Below are 18324 nucleotides of genomic sequence, written 5' to 3'. Positions count from 1 at the left end.
CGCTTTTTTCCAGAAGTTGTATTTGGAGAGAGGGGAAGGGGAGGGCAAAGAATTCAGAATATTTTGAGGTAGTGCCATTTTTAATCACTCACGTCTCTCTTATACTTCCCACCTGCTTGAGAATCCCTGCTATGGTGAGCCGCTTGGGAACAGCTGTGCTGGAGTCACTGGTCCTGGTTGGGGCAGTAGTAGTGGTAACAGGAGCAGCAGGAGGAGGTGTTGGGGTAGAACAAAGGTCAACATCCTGTGCTTTACGAAAACTTACCTCTCTGCCTTGAAACAGGGTTTTCTGCCTGTTCACCTCTTCTTGAAAATAACAGCTACACAGCACATCTTCTCTCACATCCTCCTTTCCCTCAGCAATTGCTGAGTCAGTATCATTTTTAAAGTGATTTACTGTCCAGAGCCATCTAGAGCTTCATTGAAAATGAACTGATATACTGTCCTTTTACTGCTTTAAAGCTATTCTGTTTTTGTTCTTTTGTTTTTAAGTGCATCAGTTTCATTGTTATTTATTTAACATTGGCTTTTAACTGCTCATGAACAATTGTAGTGCCATAACATGGTAGGTTTCACAAATAGTAACCAACTTTGCCCCCACCAAAAAATCTTGCCCCCATTCTCACTTGTCCATCCTTGCTCTTTTTTGTTTGTTTGTTTTGTCTACAAGGGATATTGGTTCCCTGACCAGGGATCAAACCCAGGTCCCTGGCAGTGAGGACACCAGATCCTAACCACTGGACCACCAGGGAATTCCCCATCCTTGCTCTTTTCAGGAATTACTACATTGATTTCCCTTTGCCCAAGGCCATTCATATTTAGTTTCTAGTGCCATGTTCCATACTTGGATAAACTGGGCAGCATTCTAGACTAGTGCAGAAGTATTTTGTTTTTAAACAAGCAGTGGGACTGTTTGCAGCATTGAACTTGAAGTTTAATATTGATCCAATATATACTTATTGAGTGCTATGTGCCATGTGCTGTGTTGGGCACTTGGTATACAATGGAGAGCAAAAACAGATATAGTCATCACTGTTATGAAACTTGGATTCTATTGGGGGAATTTGTTGAAATAATTATCATATAAATGCGAAATTCCAACTTTGAGGAACATAGAGTAATGAGAACCTGTTCTGGGAGATCAAGGAAGGCTTCTTTTTTTGAGGAAGTGACCATTTGGTTAAAACATAAAGGATGAGTAAGAATTAATTAGGCCAAGAGAAAGAGGAGTATCATTCAGCATTCCAGTAGAGAGAGCAGGAAATGGAAAGCAGCGGTGATAGGTGAGTGCTAATGCATTAGAAGAACTGAGAGTTGATATGTGTTATAAGCAGAGGGCAAAAGAAGTTTGCACAAGTACGTAGGGACTACATCTTTATGATTTTCTAGACCATGTAGTAGATTTGAGGGCTTTATCATAACAATGGGAAATATTTTAAATTAGGTGCTAATCTCAGGAGATTAGGAATCTCAGATAGGAAATTAGAATAGTTCAATCTGTCTGTGATAAGGAGAGAGTTTGTGGAAATAAAATGAATAAATGCAGAAAACCATTGGGGGCTCTTAATTCTGATCCATGTGAGATGATGGGAGTAGGATAGCAGAGACAGAGGAAAGTGTTCAGAACAAGAGAGATTTGAGAAGTGAAAATAAACAGAGCCTAGGGATGGGTTGGAACAGAGGGATGAGGGAATTCAGGATGATTCCACGGTATCAGTTGCCTGGATAAATGGAAGGATATGAGATATTATCAGCAATGACTATATTGCTAACTGTTGGTTAGTTACTATGGGCCCAGCTCTGTCCTACGTCTTCTGTGTATATTGATTCACCTATTTCTCACAAGTCATGTGGTGTAGGTTTATTATTCCCATTTTACAGGGATTAAGTAAGGGGCCCAGGACTACAGAATACGAAAAACCAATCTCTCCAAAAACACATTTATCTCTGGTTGGGAAAGGAGGTAGAGAGAAAAGCAACCAGAAACAGTTGAGTGTGGCTGGATGGCGGAGTTCAGGGGACGTACTGTTTTCACTTTTTTTAATGGAAAAATAAAGTTAAACGTGTTTGCAAGCCAATGAGCAGCATCTAGCTGAGGGAAAATCTGGATATTCTAGGGAAAGAGGGGGATTATCAGTAGCAGTAAGCTTTCTGAATGAAGATGAGGGTCAGAATACACGTCGAGAGACTGATGTCATATTGCAAAGACAGCTGTTACACTTAAAGGGAAAGAAGAGATGATGAGCACAGAAGCAGGAGGGAGTGTTTTGTGTGATGGCGGCTTTATTCTGTATACAATAGCAGCCTGGGACAACAACTGGAAGTGGTTGAAAGTAAAAGCCCGAGTGAGCAAAATCTGAAATAGTAATGAAAGAGTGTGACAGCAAGTTGGCCAGTCAGATAGAAGGAAGCCAGGCAGTGCTGAGGTAATTTAGAGTTACCATAAATTCACGGTACAGCCAGTCTGCCCTGTTGTATGACTTTCTCCAGGTATACAAACATAGTAATGAGAGTAATAATTGCATTCATTCAGTGCCATAGCAGGAAGTTTGCTATACACGCAAGAGTGTTACTGAAATGAAAATGGTACTGGGGATGAAGAAGAGAAGATAATCTTTAAAGGAGTATAAGCCATATTTGATAATCATGTAGATGGAAAGGATTATGGGTGACATCCCATTTCTGTTTGGGAAATGTATTGGTTGATACCTGCAGTGGCTTGAATGGTGCTTCCCCCCAAATTCATGTCTACACACAGAACCTCAGAATGTGGCCTTATTTGGAAATAGGGTCTTTGCAAATGTAATTAATGTAAGGATAGAGATAAGGTCATAGCAGATTGTGACAGCTTATCCTCAGAGGATGCACAGAGACTCAGGGAAGAAGGCTATGTGAGGATGGAGTCACAGATTAGAGAGGGACAGACATACAGGTCAAACAGCCACAGCATTAGGAGACTGGCCTGAGATAGTTTCTCTTTCAGGGTCTCCAGAAGTCATGAGCCCTGCCAGTACCTGGATTCCAGGCTCCTGCATCCTAAGCTGTGAGAAAATAAAGTTTTGTTCTTTGAAGCCACCTAGTTTGTGGTAATTTGTTATGACAACCATAGAAGACTGATACCATTCACTGAAGTAAGGAATCCAGAAGACGGAGCAGGACTGGCAGGAAAGAGAATGGGTTGGATTTAGGAGACTTTATCCTTTTTTGCATATTCCTAACATAGTTTCCGGAGAAGGCAATGGCACCCCACTCCAGTACTCTTGCCTGGAAAATCCCATGGGTGGAGGAGCCTCGTAGGCTGCAGTCCATGGGGTTGCTGAGTCAGACACGACTGAGCGACTTCACTTTCACTTTTCACTTTCATGCATTGGAGAAGGAAATGGCAACCCACTCCAGTATTCTTGCTTGGAGAATCCCAGGGATGGGGGAGCCTGGTGGGCTACTGTCTATGGGGTCACACAGAGTCGGACACGACTAAAGTGACTTAGCAGCAACAGCAGCAGCAGCAGCAACAGCAACATAGTTTCCTGGGCTTCCCTGGTGGCTCTGACAATAAAAAATCCGCCTGCAATGTGAAGGACCTGGGTTCGATCCCTGGGTTGGGAAGATCCCCTGGAGGAGGGCATGGCAACCCCCTCCAGTATTCTTGCCTGGAGAATCCCATGGACAGAGGAGCCTGGTGGGCTACAGTGCATGGGGTCGCAGAATTGGACATGACTCAGCAACTAAGCACAACACAGCAACGTGGTTTCCTAATTACTTCTTAACCCCTCCAAATCATCTTTTCGTTGCCAAAATTCATTCTAAAGTGATTCATATTAAGGTTCATATCAAAAAAGACAGCTCTGACTCTGTCACACTCTTTGTATACCTCCTTATCACTTACTGGGCTTCCCATGCGGCACTAGTGGTAAAGAACTCACCTGTAAATGCAGGAGACATAAGAGATGTGAGTTTGATCCCTGGGTTGGGAGGATCCCCTGGAGTAGGAAATGGCAACCCACTCCAATGTTCTTGCCTAGAGAACCCCATGGACAGAGGAACCTGGCAGGCTACTGTCCATAGGGCTGCACAGAGTTGGACACGCCTGAAGTGACTTAGCAGGCACATTATCACTTACTGGCTAAAATTCATACTCTGGCACATTGATCAGTGCTCAGTCTGTCAGTCCTTATCTCTCCTCACCCCTTGTTAGCTGTTTGTCCCTCAGTAAAACTGGTCTAATTTCTTTTCTCTAAATAGGCTTGCTCTTTTTTGGCATCTCTACTTCGGCATAGACTTTTGTGTATAGTAACTTCTCTGTCCCCTTTGTCTACAGGATCAAACACCCTCATCTTTCAAGACACCGCTTACATCACCATTTGTTTTGAAGGCTTTCCTCACCCAGCAAGCCTTATGACTAACACCTTGAAACTCAAGCTGTTATAAGATTTGTTACATTGGGCTGTAACTAGTGGTTGCCACATTTCTCTACTTCTGTAAAGTAAGCTCCTTGAAGGTCAAGGTTTTGTTGTAGGTGAAATTATCTGAACTATCAAATGCTTGTGAAAGCTGACTTTTGAGGGTAACAGTATCCCTTTGTGAATCCATTTTGGTTTCTGAAAATTGGTTGGTAGTTTTTTCTCTCCATGGTTCTTCCCACACCATATTGAAAAGTAAATAATTCCTTTCAGTGTGGTTATCAAATTGACTTATATATGTGGATTACAGAATTGGCCCCTTAAAGGGGACAATTTTTGGAAATTTGGAACTCACACATTAAATATCAACCTTTCTGACCTGCTTGCCTCCGTATCTCACCAGCTGCCGCTGCTAAGTCTCTTCAGTCGTGTCCGACTCTGTGCGACCCCATAGCTCACCAGCTAGGGGTATTCATATCTCAGACCTTTCCCTTCTCTGTGTATTAGCTGATCTCCATTCAGCATTCCCTTCTTTCTGACTCCCTTTGTTTCTTCTTGAATTGGTATATCACACATGCCTCTGTACAGGTGTTTACAACACTTTACATCATAATTGGAGATGTATTTTTAATCTCATTCTATTAAATGTAAAATCCTCAAGGGCAGAATCCATGTCTTATCATTTTTTTTCCTCCAAATCCTGGCACACTGTATATACTCTACAAATGTTTATTTGAATGAGTAAATCATTTGAAACAACTTCATTTTGTTCTACCATGAATCCTCAAAGATTACCAGTAATCATTCTGTAATACAGGTTTCCTGAGAGCTGGGATGGTGTCTCTCTGGACAAGTCTGCTATCCATTGTGTCTAAGATGGTGCCCACCACAGTATTGAATGACTGAATCAGTCACAAAGATATGATTTCTGAGTTACTATTTCATGGTGTTCCATTTTAAGAACAAGTTGAAACTGACTGAAGGTAACTTTAAACATCACTGTATTAGAGTACTGAGTATGGATTTAGTGTACTGGTAATGTTTCTAATATATTGGGTAGGTTCAATCTCTTTACTCCACCTCCAGTTTGATCATAGAGCAACTAAATTCTTTATATTAAAATGAAAACTGAAAGCATTTTTGTATTGTTTGGAACTTCATTTTGAGGTTTAAAATACTTTAACTTTTAAAAATACACCACAGATTTATCTACTTTCTTCCATTTCAGATCCCCTAACTCTAATTCAGTCACATTGTCTCCCATTTTACACATAGCTGCCTTTTAAAAAACATAAATATGACCATATAATTCTGTTTTAAATTCCTCAATTGTACTTTGAGTTAATTCAGACTCTTTATCACTGATGAACTCTCTGTGATCTGATCTCTGGATAGCTCTCCAGTGTCATATCTTATTCTTCTGATTTTTTTTCTGTATGGCCCAGTCCACATGGGTCTCCTTTCAGAAACTAAAACAATAATTCTTAAACTTTTTGGTCTCAGGACTCTTTTACATCCTACAATTATAAGGTTCTCAGAGAGCTTTTTAGGAAAAAAAGAAATACAGGTTATATCTACTGGTATTTACTGTAATAGAAATTAAAACTGCGAAAACTAATTATTGGGTTGACCAAAAGATTTATCAAGCTGGAATCAAGATTGCCAGGAAAAATATCAGTAACCTCAGATATGCAGATGACACCACCCTTATGGCAGAAAGCAAAGAACTAAAGAGCCTCTTGATGAAAGTGAAAGGGGAGAGTGAAAAAGTTGGCTTAAAATTCAACATTCAGAAAACTAAGATATGGTATCTGTTCCCATCACTGTATGGTAATAGATGGGAAAACAATGGAAACAGAGCCTATTTTGGGGGTCTCCAAAATCACTGCAGATGGTGACTGCAGCCATGAAATTAAAAGATGCTTGCTCCTTGGAAGAAAAGTTATGACCAACCTAGACAGCATATTAAAAAGCAGAGACATTCCTTTGCCAACAAAGGTCCATCTAGTCAAAGCTCTGGTTTTTCCAGTAGTCACGTATGGATGTGAGAGTTGGACCATAAAGAAAGCTGAGCACTGAAGAATTGATGCTTTTGAACTGTAGTATTGGTAAAGACTCTTAAGAGGCCCTTGGACTGCAAGGAGATCAAACCAGTCAATCCTACAGGAAATCAGTCCTGAATACTCATTGGAAGGACTGATGTTGAAGCTGAAACTCCAATATTTTGGCCATCCGATGCAAAGAACCAACTCATTGGAAAAGACCCTAATGGTGAGAAAGATTGAAAGCAGAAGGAGAAAGGGAGAACAGAAGATGAGACGGTTAGATGGCATTACTGACTCGATGGACATGAATTTGAGCAAGCTCCAGGAGTTGGTGATGGACAGGGAAGCCTGGCAGGCTGCAGTCTATGGGGTCAGAAAGAGCCAGACATGACTGAGCAACTGAACTGAACAGAACTGAAAAGATTCATTCAGTGTTTCCCGAATGAACCTTTTGGCCAACCCAGTATTATATCAGTTAAAAGTAGCAACAGTATATAGCACAGGGAACTAGTCAACATCTTGTAATAACCTATAATGGAAATAATTTCAAAGATAATATTTGTGTATGTGTATAACTATATATACATATGTATATGTATAATCTTGCTGTGCATGTGAAACATTGTAAGTCAACTATACTTCAATAAAATGTATATATTAAAAAAATAGCAACAGTAAACCCATTGTGTGTTAATATAATTATTAATTAAAATAACTATACTTCCCCCCAAATTATGAGTAGCATTGTTTTACATTAAAAAAAAATCTGTCTCAATAGATAGCTGGACTCTTGTATTCCCTTTTACATTCAGACGGTTGTGATATGTGGTTTTGGTTATAGAAAGAAAATTTGACCTCACAGAGATAAATACTTCGAGAAGGGAGCAGTATTTTAATAGCTATTTCAGATAATTGTGGATATTCTTTGATAGTAAAAGGTAATTACTTAAAGGTTAGTTACAATGTGGAGTATGAATCTATCAGTGAACTTTTTATATACCGTCACATTAAAATACATTGGTCTGTCTTTGTAGCCTTTGAATGAATCTTTTACCAAGGCATGATTTTAACATTGTGTGTGGTCATTTTGAAAACATTGGTTTGCTGGGTTATCCAGATCTTCCAAATGTGGACACACCTCATAATACAATATAAAAAAATCACATTTGTTAATATCTCCAATCACATGAGAAATATTTAAATATTGGGAAGCTGTCAGGTTTATGGTGCTGGATTCAGATTTTCCAAAATTCTAATTTTCACTTGAAAGTGTAAATTTTTACCATTGGCAACAAATGCTGTCAGTTGTTTTCCTTGGAATAACAGATTCACTTTATTTATCTTTAAGAACATGTCTGCCAGATATATCAATCTTAATAACCACAGTTTGTTCTTCTTTCAAATAAAAATGATGTTCCAAGAAAAAAGTGTTCAGCTTTGCAACTCAAGCAGTTGCATAAGTGCTTTTTCTTGAGAAAACATAGTTTGACATGCAGCAAACTGAAAAGGAAAAGGCAGGTTTTAGTTGCTCAATCGTGTCTGACTCTGTGCAACCCCATGGACTGTAGCCTACCAGGCTCCTCTGTCGAAATTTTCCAGGCAAGAATGCTGGAGTGGGTTGCCGTTTTCTCCTCCAGGGGATCTTCCCAACCCAGGGATTGAACCCAGGTCTCCTGTACCATTTGAGCCATCAGGGAAGCATCAGGGATGCTTTATGCATGCTTCACATTTCATCCCACAGAACATTAAAAACTTACTCAAGGGTTGAGATTTTTAGAAATTGGTAATTTTGCTGCTTTATTGGGACATTGTGAAATGCTTTTTGTTTTGTACTGGGAGTGCCTGTTAGTGAAGCATTCACTGACTACTGGCAGTTTGGTGCCGCTGTCTTGACATGTTGTCAGCCTTCTAGTCATTATTGCTTTAACATCTTTGGAATAAATGTCAACACAATGAAAAAGGCAAATAATACTTTATTATTATGAAAATAGTTTTGGCTCTGAAATGGTCACACAGACCAGTGAGAACTGCTGCTCTTATAATAACTGCAGCTGTTCCCAGAAGTGTTCCCAGAAGGATAGCCATACACTCCCACCCCACTAATTGTCTTTGTTTAGCTCCTTTCAGACAGCTTATTATGGCTTTTAATTATGTGTATTACTACTGACTTTGTAATGACCTTGGACAAGTTACCTAATCTCTCTGCTTCACTTCCCTTCATACAACAAAGTATCTTTGAGGATTATTGTGAGGATTAGGACAATTAAAACATGAGTTTGTTCACAACAGTGCCTGGCACGTGGTTAATGCTATCATATACGTCATTCACTTTCTGTATGAGCCGCCTTGTGCGCAAGGCCACTGTAAGCTGTGAACGGCAGGATCCATGTTTGTTTCATCTAGCAGTGTATCCCCTGGGCCTAGCCCACTGCCTGGCGTATATTGGTGCTTAATAAATACTTGTTGAATAAATGTGTGATGATGTGGGAGACTAAAAATAGCTGTAGAATACTTTGCGGAGAAATGATGACAGATGAAGTTAGTGGTCTTTATGCTTGGATTGGAAATTGCAGCAGAGAGGTAGAGTTTTCTCACAGAACTTTTGTAAGCCAAATGAACATACTATTTCAAGAGCTGATATATAATTAAAAGAGAGAATATTATTTCCTATACTTGAGTTAACAGATCTTCATGTTTAACCTTTGAATATATTTTGTTTGGTCACAGTCTTTGCTTTAAAACAGGACTCATTGGCTTTTTATAATCTTGGATATTAGAGCAGCGCCAAGAATCCTGGTTACAGGAAGAAAAGAGAAAATAGAGAAAGAGTCTTTATAAAGGTGTGGGTTAAATTAAATGAGCTGTAATACTTTGTTCGCCTTTTTTGAAGAAGTAGAAAAGAAAGAGAATGGATCAAAATGCTTTCATTAGTAACATTATCCCCTTGATTGTTGTCACAGAAGGGAAACGGCCATGTGAAGCAATGATGCGCTTGTCTGTCAGGTAGCTTATGACCTTTTGTATAAAGAATGATAGATTCTTTTAAAAGTTTAGACCCTGGGGGGGAAAAAGACAGTCTTACAAACAAAATAGCATTGTTTGTTTAAATGAGGCAAGGAAAGTTATATGATCTGTAAAGTTTCTCCTATTAATAAGAAGCTCAATATTTAATACTCAATAAACTGTAGTAAGGCTTTTATCTTTACCAGTCATATACCACCATCAGTGTATGGTTTTTACTTTTTACATTTGTTTGATTGATCTTATGAGCTTTAAAACCTTTGAGGAAAGTAGGTGGGTATAGATGATAAATTTTAGATGTTGACATTAAATGGTGTTATTGCTAGAGATTTAAATTCCAATCTGTACTTTCATCCTAAATTGCATTTTCAAATAGTAAAAACATGCATTTAAAAGCATAATTGTTTCTTTTTACTGATGTAATTACATTTTATACACGTATTTTAAAACAAAGTATAGAAGCGTTTGCAGGGAAATGTGGTCTTTATCAGCAGCTTTGTATGCTATGGTTCATAACAGTCAAATTGCTATTTGAAGTCAACTGTTTTCTTTGTAATTCTTACAAATAACCACTCTGAGTGTGTGTGCTTTCGTGTGCATGCCTGTCCATGCCTACACGTGTGTTTGTGTATGTGTGTGTGCACATGCATCTGGATGTTTGGGGTGTGAGGCTGGCTACGTGGTGTATGTTCAGAGTAGTCTCTTGCTTAGAGCTCTAATTCTGAAATTTGGGATTTGATCTCGTTTGGAACTCATGGACTCCTTCCTTTCCATTTTTCCTATTACTGCCAGAATTATAAAGGATGTCAGGAGGTCTTGAGTTTTAATCCCATACAGTTTGTAATTTAGGACAACTCACCTAATCTCTTTGGACCTCAATGCTTCATGTGCAAAATAAAAATGTTTTACCAGATTTTTAATTTATATTCTTAGCTTAGACTTTGTATAATTGTATCAAAAGAGCTGTACAAAATGCCCAAAGTAATGAATGACCTGGATCCAAGTTCCCTGCTGTTGGATATTTGCTTATTTCTTGTCTTAGTTTAATCCTCCCCAGAACAGGAGATTTGGGGGGATGCTTAAGGTAAAGTAATTGCCTTTTTTATCCATAAGACAGTTAAATAGAAACTAGCTTACATCTAGAAAGAAAAAATACAGCTGTTGTACATTTTTACAGAATTGTGTGGACAGAGGATTAAAGTCTAGACAGTGTGAAATAATAGGAAACTCTGAATAAAAAATTGCTTTGATTTTTGGTGCCACAGAATGGAATCCAGTAGTTAAGAATTAGAAAGGAATTAACTTGATGGAAAAGAATTTGAGGTAAGAAATAGAATAGTAATGACTACATATACAAATGAATGGTAATGATAATCCTAAAAAAATCCTAAGAAGTTATTTAGGTACACCGTCTTTCTGTCTTTTTCATTCCTGAGAATACTGCATTCCTATGTTGCAGAATATGCCCAGAATGCTCATACATCTCCCCACTCCATTCTAGCTGATAATGGAGATCCAGGGACTATCTTTGAGAATCACTGCCTTAGAAAAATCTCACCATTGGTTGATTTAATGACCTTTAAGTGAAAGTCAAGGACCCAAGGCTTAGAGATCATCCTAGAGTGAAGTCTTTTTGTTCTTTATGAGTTCTAGGTAAAGAATATCCTGATGGTCAGCTTTTTTTTTTCCTCCCACAAATGAGTCCAAAATCGGATATAGGAAAGCGAAAAGAATGAATCCCAAATAAAGTCTATATGTAAGGTAGTCTTACATATAACTGGTTTTGATTTTGCTTTTTAAAAGACTTTTTAAGATATCAGTGTAGAAATGGAAGAGTTGAAGGTTGAAATCAACTATTTATTTTTTAATTTTCATTCTTTCCTGGTTATTGCGTGGCCAAGGTTAGTGATGTGAAAGATGCTCAGGTGTTTTTTTATGGTCAAGCTAGTTTTGAGTCTTATTTACTAGCTGTGTGATCTTGGGCAAATTGCTTAAACTCTGATTTCCAGTTTCCTTAAATACTAAAAAAGGAGAGAGAGAAAGAATGATGATAAGAATTACAAATGACACATGGTGCATGTACACCTGCCATATGGTAGGTAAATGCTTGTTTTGTGGTAACTGTGAATATTGTTAGTAAGTTAAACAGGTATTGTAGCAGTAGAAACATTTTTTCCTTATAGCTAACTGCTTGATAACACATCTGCTTCCTTGCCCCAGGAGTAAGGATTGGGTTCAAAGGGCTGTTCTACCACTGTCTGTTCGGATAGCCATAGAAAGAAAATCAGTTTTGATAGGCGTTGGTTTTGTTATCTAAATAGTAGTCATCGTAATCGTAGCCTTTATGTTCTCTAAGATCTCTTTGATTATAAAATCCTGTTGTATTAGGAGGGTAGCCATTGAATAAAATATGGAAATTTATAATCCTCACATAAAATATATCACTAATTTTTCTTAGCAGCTAAAATGCTTATATCATAGACAAGACTTATTTAAATATTACTAAATTTAGAGTAAATTTGAAACACTGTTTCAAAAAAATTAACTTGGGCTTTGAATTTTGTTACTGCATCCTTGCTTTGTAAAGAATTTTTCCTTCATTTTTTTAAAGTTGAGCAGTCTCTTGAGAAATTGTTTCACTTAATGAAGAGTTCATGTTTATAGTAGGCCACTTTCAAGAGACCTCCATACTACAGGAACAACAGGGTAATATGGAGATCTTTTGAATATTAATCTGCTAACCTAGGGCTTCCCCGGTGGCTCAGCAAGAAAAGAATCCGCCAGCCAATGCAAGAGACGCAGGAGACCCACGTTCTTTCCCTGGGTCGGTAAGATCCCCTGGAGAAGGGCATGGCAGCCCACTCCAGTATTCTTGCCTGGAGCATCCCCATGGAGAGAGAAACCTGGTGGGCTGCAGTCCCATGAGGTCGCGAAGAGTTGGACACGACTGAAGTGACTTAGCATGCATGCACATTATCCCAAGATATCCTGCTAAATTAATTCATGAATACCACTTATGCCTCTTTGTATCTTTATTAATGCCAGAAGTTTTGCTCAGCTTTTAATAAATAATGAGGTTTTTTATTTGAAACATATATCATAACAGGAAAACCAGACAATACATACCTGTTGAAACACATAATGTACTTCTTGCCACAAACATTTAAGTACCGTTGTGAAGAAAGCTGAGCACCAGAGAATTGATGCTTTTGAACTGTCGCGTTGGAGAAGACTCTTGAGAGTCCTTGGACTGCAAGGAGATCCAACCCCATTCTGAAGGAGATCAGCCCTGGGATTTCTTTGGAAGGAATGATGCTAAAGCTGAAACTCCAGTACTTTGGCCACCTCATGCGAAGAGTTGACTCATTGGAAAAGACTGATGCTGGGAGGGTTTGGGGGCAGGAGGAGAAGGGGACGACAGAGGATGAGATGGCTGGATGGCATCACTGACTCGATGGACGTGAGTCTGAGTGAACTCCGGGAGTTGGTGATGGACAGGGAGGCCTGGCGTGCTGCGATTCATGGGGTCGCAGAGTCAGACACGACTGAGCGGCTGAACTGAATTAAACTGAACTGATTCATTAGTATTTGTAGGGGATGGTTCCAGGCCTCCCCAGCCCCTCCACTGCAGATGCCAGAATCCATGGATGCTAAAGTCTCCTATATAAAATGTTGCAGTATTTGCATAAAATACATCTTCCCATGTATTTTAAATCATTTCTAAGTTAACCTATAATACCTAATACAGTGTGAATGCTATGTAAATAGTTTTCAGCATGAAGCAAATTAAGTTTTACTTTTTGGAACTTTCTGACGTTTCCCCCCGCCCCCTCCCCCAGCAAATATTTTTAATACACAGTTGGTTGAATCTGTAGATGCAGAATGCATAGATACAGAAAGCTGACTGTAAATCTGATTAAACCTTTAGGTTTATATTATAAAAATTTATTTCACTTGTTTAATTTTACTTTTCTAAATGTGGCTACTGGAAAAATTTAAATTACACATGTGGTTCATATTAAATCTTAGGCAGTACTGATCTAGCCCATCACAGCTTTTCTGTTGCAGTGAAAATGTAAGATAAAGATTTCTGGTCTGAGAAAGATCACAATGGATTAAGTTTTAAATTTTAAAACAGCTTTTGTAAAAACAGAAGAACTAGAATTACGAAAAAAGAAATCCAGTCATAGCCTTTTAAGCAAAACTAGATGGAGAGGGTGTCCTCATAAGCCCCAGAACATGGGTGGGTTGAGGCAACAGGACCCACACAAATCATGTGACTGAGCACCTGTGTGGCAGAAGGAATGAATAGCAAGGGGCCCCGACACAGAAGTCACTACCAGAGCTCCAAAGGAGAAGACATCCCTTTGGATGGGAAACTTGAGCAGAGGGCCTGAGAACAACTGGCAAAACTGCCTCCAGATTGCAGAGGAATGCAAAACAACCACGGGCACACACAAAGAAGCTGCAGGAAGAAGATTACAGAGTACTGGGCTGGACTCGAAGAATCTCAGAAATTTCTAACACAAACCGCTTTTGAGAAAGAAGGTCCAATTGTAAAGAAACATTGCTAAAAAATAGAATCCTGTTTGTGCAGGGCAGAAACATGAAGTCTGAAGGGAAGAGAGTTTATATTCAAGTTAGGGATGGAATACATACATAGGTGTCTGATTTCAAAACAGTGGTTCTGGCTACAGAGGCTATGGTTTTAAGTTCACTTTAAGACCAGGGGAGGTAGCCCACTGACCTGAAGCTAGGAAAGCTACCCATGCTCACCTTAAACCCCCACATGGAAGTCTCCTCCCTGACAGGTGCTATATGAAAACCCATTTCATTTCAACATGAGTAACAGAAAAGGATTTTCTGTAAACCCCATATAAATGTACTATATGCAAAAAAGATGGAAATAAATAGAATAATATGACAAGAGACAATGAAAGCATGTTAGATAAGGCTACAAATCAATTGGAAACTGTAAAATATAAACTAAAGGAAATTAATAATGTTAATTCATCTGTGAATAGACCAGAATGATTCAGAGATAGGAAAACTCAGAAATAAAGTAATAAAAAGAATACTTGCAGAACTTTGGGGAAAAATAGGGGAAAATTATTTTAGAATGGAGCCTAATTTGGAAGGAACATAAAAAAAATAGGCAATACAGTAAGTATAGCAAGAAGAAAACAAAAAGAATGTAAGAGGAAATTGTGGATATAAAAGATAGGGAAAGAGTAATTCATATTAGTATAATTAGAAACCCTGAAGAAGCATGTGAAGGTCGCTCAGTTGTGTCCAGCTCTTTGTGACCCCGTGGGCTATACAGTCCCTGGAATTCTCCAGGCCAGAGCACTGGAGTGAGTAGCTGTTTCCTTCTCCAGGGGATCTTCCCAACCCAGGGATTGAACCCAGGTCGCCTGCACTGCAGGCGGATTCTTTACCAACTGTTGCAAGGGAAGCCCTGGAGAAGCATGAGACAAAACAAATATGCAAAACTTCTGTCAACAAACCCTCATTTATTGCTGGTAGGAATATAAAGTGGTTCAGCTTCTGTGGCAGTAATCAAGAAGTTTTCATTAAAACCACAATGAAATGCCACTACATTCCTCCCAGAATGGCTAAAATTAAGAAGACTGACAATACCGAATGAAGGCAAGGTTCTAAAACTATCATACATGGGAGGCATGTCATTTACTACAGTCATTTGGAAAACTGGCCTTTTCCGCTGAGGTTTAACACAGTCGTACTCTGTGACCCAAAAGTTTCCTTCCTAGGTATACATTAGAACTGTATTCCATATAAATCTGTGTAGGGTATTGCTAGTGTCCCTGTCTTCACCTCCTTACCTGCAAATATCATGTGGCTGAAATGTCATTGAGAGAAAATGTTCCAGGCTTAAATGGTGTTGATGGCTGCATAATTCTGTGATTATACTAAAAATCACTGAATTGTACACTTTTAAAAAGTGAATTTTATGTGGATTATATCTCAAAATGCTATTAAAAACAAAAACAAAATGTCATTAGGAACATGTTGTGATTTCCTGTCAGATTCAGTCTCAGTTTTGGTTTATCAATCAAAGCCATTTGTTGTATCTAGCCTCGCTTTCCTCTCCAGCCTTGTCCAGTCTTTCATGTACAGTCCACTCAATAGTCTTAATCTTACTGATAACGTCTTCATATTGTAATAAGTGCTTTCATATATACGTTTAATAATATGAAAATAGTCAAAGCATAGGTATTATTCCTGTTTTATGTACTTAAAATTTTTATTGAAGTATAGTTGATTTATATCAATTTCAGATTACTGCATAGCAATTTGACATTTTTATAGATTATATACTCCATTTAAAGTTAGAATATTGTGTATATTCCTTATTGTTCTATATTATATCCTATATCTTATTTATTTATACCTAGTGGATACTATACTATTTTAAAACCAAGGAAACTTGAGACAGAATGATTTATCTGAAATCACAAGGCTAGTATTAGAATTTGTTTCAACTTAAAGATACTTACTGGGCATCTTTTATATACTAGGCACTAGTTGGTGCAATTGGGAGACTGAAATAGACTCCTGTCCTCTGGTCTCTATGCTCAGGGAGTTTACCTGTATTGCTTCTAGTCTTGGTCTGTCCTTGCTGGTCTTCTCATCTCTTGTCTGCTTTATTGCTTCTATTTTGTTCTTGTCCTTGAACTTCAAATCCCTTCAAAGCTCTCTTTCCCTCACTAACCTTTAAACCTTCCTTTACTTTGAATTCCTGAGGACCTGACCAATTCTAAATACATCTGTAATTTGCCACATTTTTTTTTGATTGGTTCAAATGCATATTTATTACCTCAGTTGATAAGAAAACTTCTCAAGGGCATAAATAAGTATCAACTATAATTTAGAAAGTATTCTCCACAGTTTTAACTCATTGGGCCAGCATGCTTCTTGGCTTTTGAGATGCTTAGTGGTAAAATTTATGTTAAATAGAAAACTAAGGCCTTGCCTCGGTCTTTCATCTACTTGTAAGCTGGAAAGATCAAACACACACAAGGGATATATCCTGTGTGCTATTGTACAACAGTGTATCAGTTGTGAAAAATGGAAAACTTCAGACTGAATAGCTAAGTGGTTCTGATGGGTGGTTCTGCTACGCTGTAACAATTAACTCTAGCTTGCAGTTAACTCTGGTCTTTGGACCCACTGTAGCTCAGTAGTTTGTACAGAAGCACCTAAAATAACTGCTAGATGGTGGTTAGGCTGATTTGAACCAATATTCACTGAGGTGAAGGCGGCACCACTGATTGGGCTCTCCACTGATTGGTGACTGGTTGTTGTTCAGTCACTTAAGTTGTGTCCAGCTCTTTGTGACCCCATGGACTGCAGCATGCCAGGCTTCCTTGTCCTTCACTTCATAGAGTTTCCTCAGTCTCTGTGCATTGAGTCAGTGATGCTATCCAACCATCTCATCCTCTTCCACCCTTTTCTCCTTTGCCTCAGTCTTTGCCAGCATCAGGGTCTTTTCTAGTGAGTCGACTGTTAGCATCAGGTGGTCACAGTATCGGAGCTTCAGCATCTCCTGTAACATACTATTAATGTTAGTAAATGACTATAGCACATGTTATCTCAATAGGATGATGAATCATCCCATACTTGTGTATTTTCATAAACTTTGCAGATAAAAGTGAAACAGTGAAAAGCCTTCTTAAAGTGAGCAAAGTAAAATGGAACTAGCCTATTGTGTTATTAAGAGATACTGTTTATGGTAGGGTTCTCTTTCCACTCAAATATCTTGCTTGTACTGTTGATTTTATGTCAGTTTAGGTGGATATCCTATAGCTTGGTCAAATAGTGGTCTTCCAGTGTTCATCTATTCATTGCAAGTAGTCTCTCTGTGTCATTCTTGAATAATATAATCAAAAATAAAGAAAACTAAACAATGTTTTTTATTGTTGCTGTTTTATTTTTTTAATTTTTTAAATTCAGATATAGTTGATTTACAGTGCTGTGTTAATTTCTGCTATTGTTGCTGGTTTTTAAGGCACAGTTGGTGGATCTGAAATCTGAACTGACAGAGACCCAAGCAGAGAAAGTTGTATTGGAGAAAGAAGTACATGATCAACTTTTACAGTTGCACTCTATTCAGCTTCAGCTTCATGCTAAAACTGGCCAAAGTGTTGACTCTGGTACCATTAAGGCAAAATTGGTAAGTAGTTTAGAGGATAACACATACTTATGTGCATTTTAGAGGGTGAAAAGGACAGTCTTTAATGAGGCTTTTTAATTATAAAAATTGGTGTGTGCTCCTGGGAAATTTGGAAAATATAGGAAATGTGAAGATGGTCTTAATCATCCTTGATCTCATTACCTGGAGATGACCAGTGACAACATCAATAACCAATTGGTACTCAGAATAGAATCTTATTCCTATTTAAAAAGATCCATATAAATATATTTAAAAGTTATTTGTGATTGTAACATGTAAGCAGGTTTTTTTTTGCCAGTCTACTGTATCAGATAAGATTTAGTTTAGCTACATATAAAACAGATTCCCAAGTAACATGAGAATTGTTCTTAAATAGTCCACGTTATCAGTCTTTTCTCTCAGTTGAAGAAGCCTTGAGATAGGCAGTCCAGAGCTGGTAGAGCAGCTCCACAGATGCCAGGGATCCAGCTTCCTTTTGTTCTGCTCTGTCATCTTCAGCTCATGGTTTCTGCCTTCAGGATTTCTTCCTACCTGCATTCCAGGATCTTGCATTCCAAAATCTAAGGGGAAAACGGTGCTTCCTAGCTGTGTTCATTTTCTTTAATGGCCTTTTCATGAAATCCTCCTCAGCTTTTTGCCAATTGTTTAGCTGTCTCATTGGCCT

General features: G+C 38.4%; 1 protein-coding gene across 2 annotated transcripts in view; it reads left to right on the top strand.

Annotated features, from left to right (window-relative positions):
• The window catches only part of GOPC (golgi associated PDZ and coiled-coil motif containing), a 39744-nt gene that overhangs the window by 2881 nt on the left and 18539 nt on the right, over positions 1-18324 (top strand). For both annotated transcript variants that reach the window (XM_006071443.4, XM_006071444.4), the window contains exon 2: positions 17496-17660. In XM_006071443.4, the coding sequence (XP_006071505.2) occupies positions 17496-17660 (165 nt within the window). The remainder of the gene's footprint in view (positions 1-17495; positions 17661-18324) is intronic.

The sequence above is a fragment of the Bubalus bubalis genome, chromosome 10, assembly GCF_019923935.1.
Source record: "Bubalus bubalis isolate 160015118507 breed Murrah chromosome 10, NDDB_SH_1, whole genome shotgun sequence".
NCBI lineage: Eukaryota > Metazoa > Chordata > Mammalia > Artiodactyla > Bovidae > Bubalus > Bubalus bubalis.
Note: the sequence above shows the minus strand (reverse complement) of the source record. Positions and strands in the feature narration are given on the sequence as shown.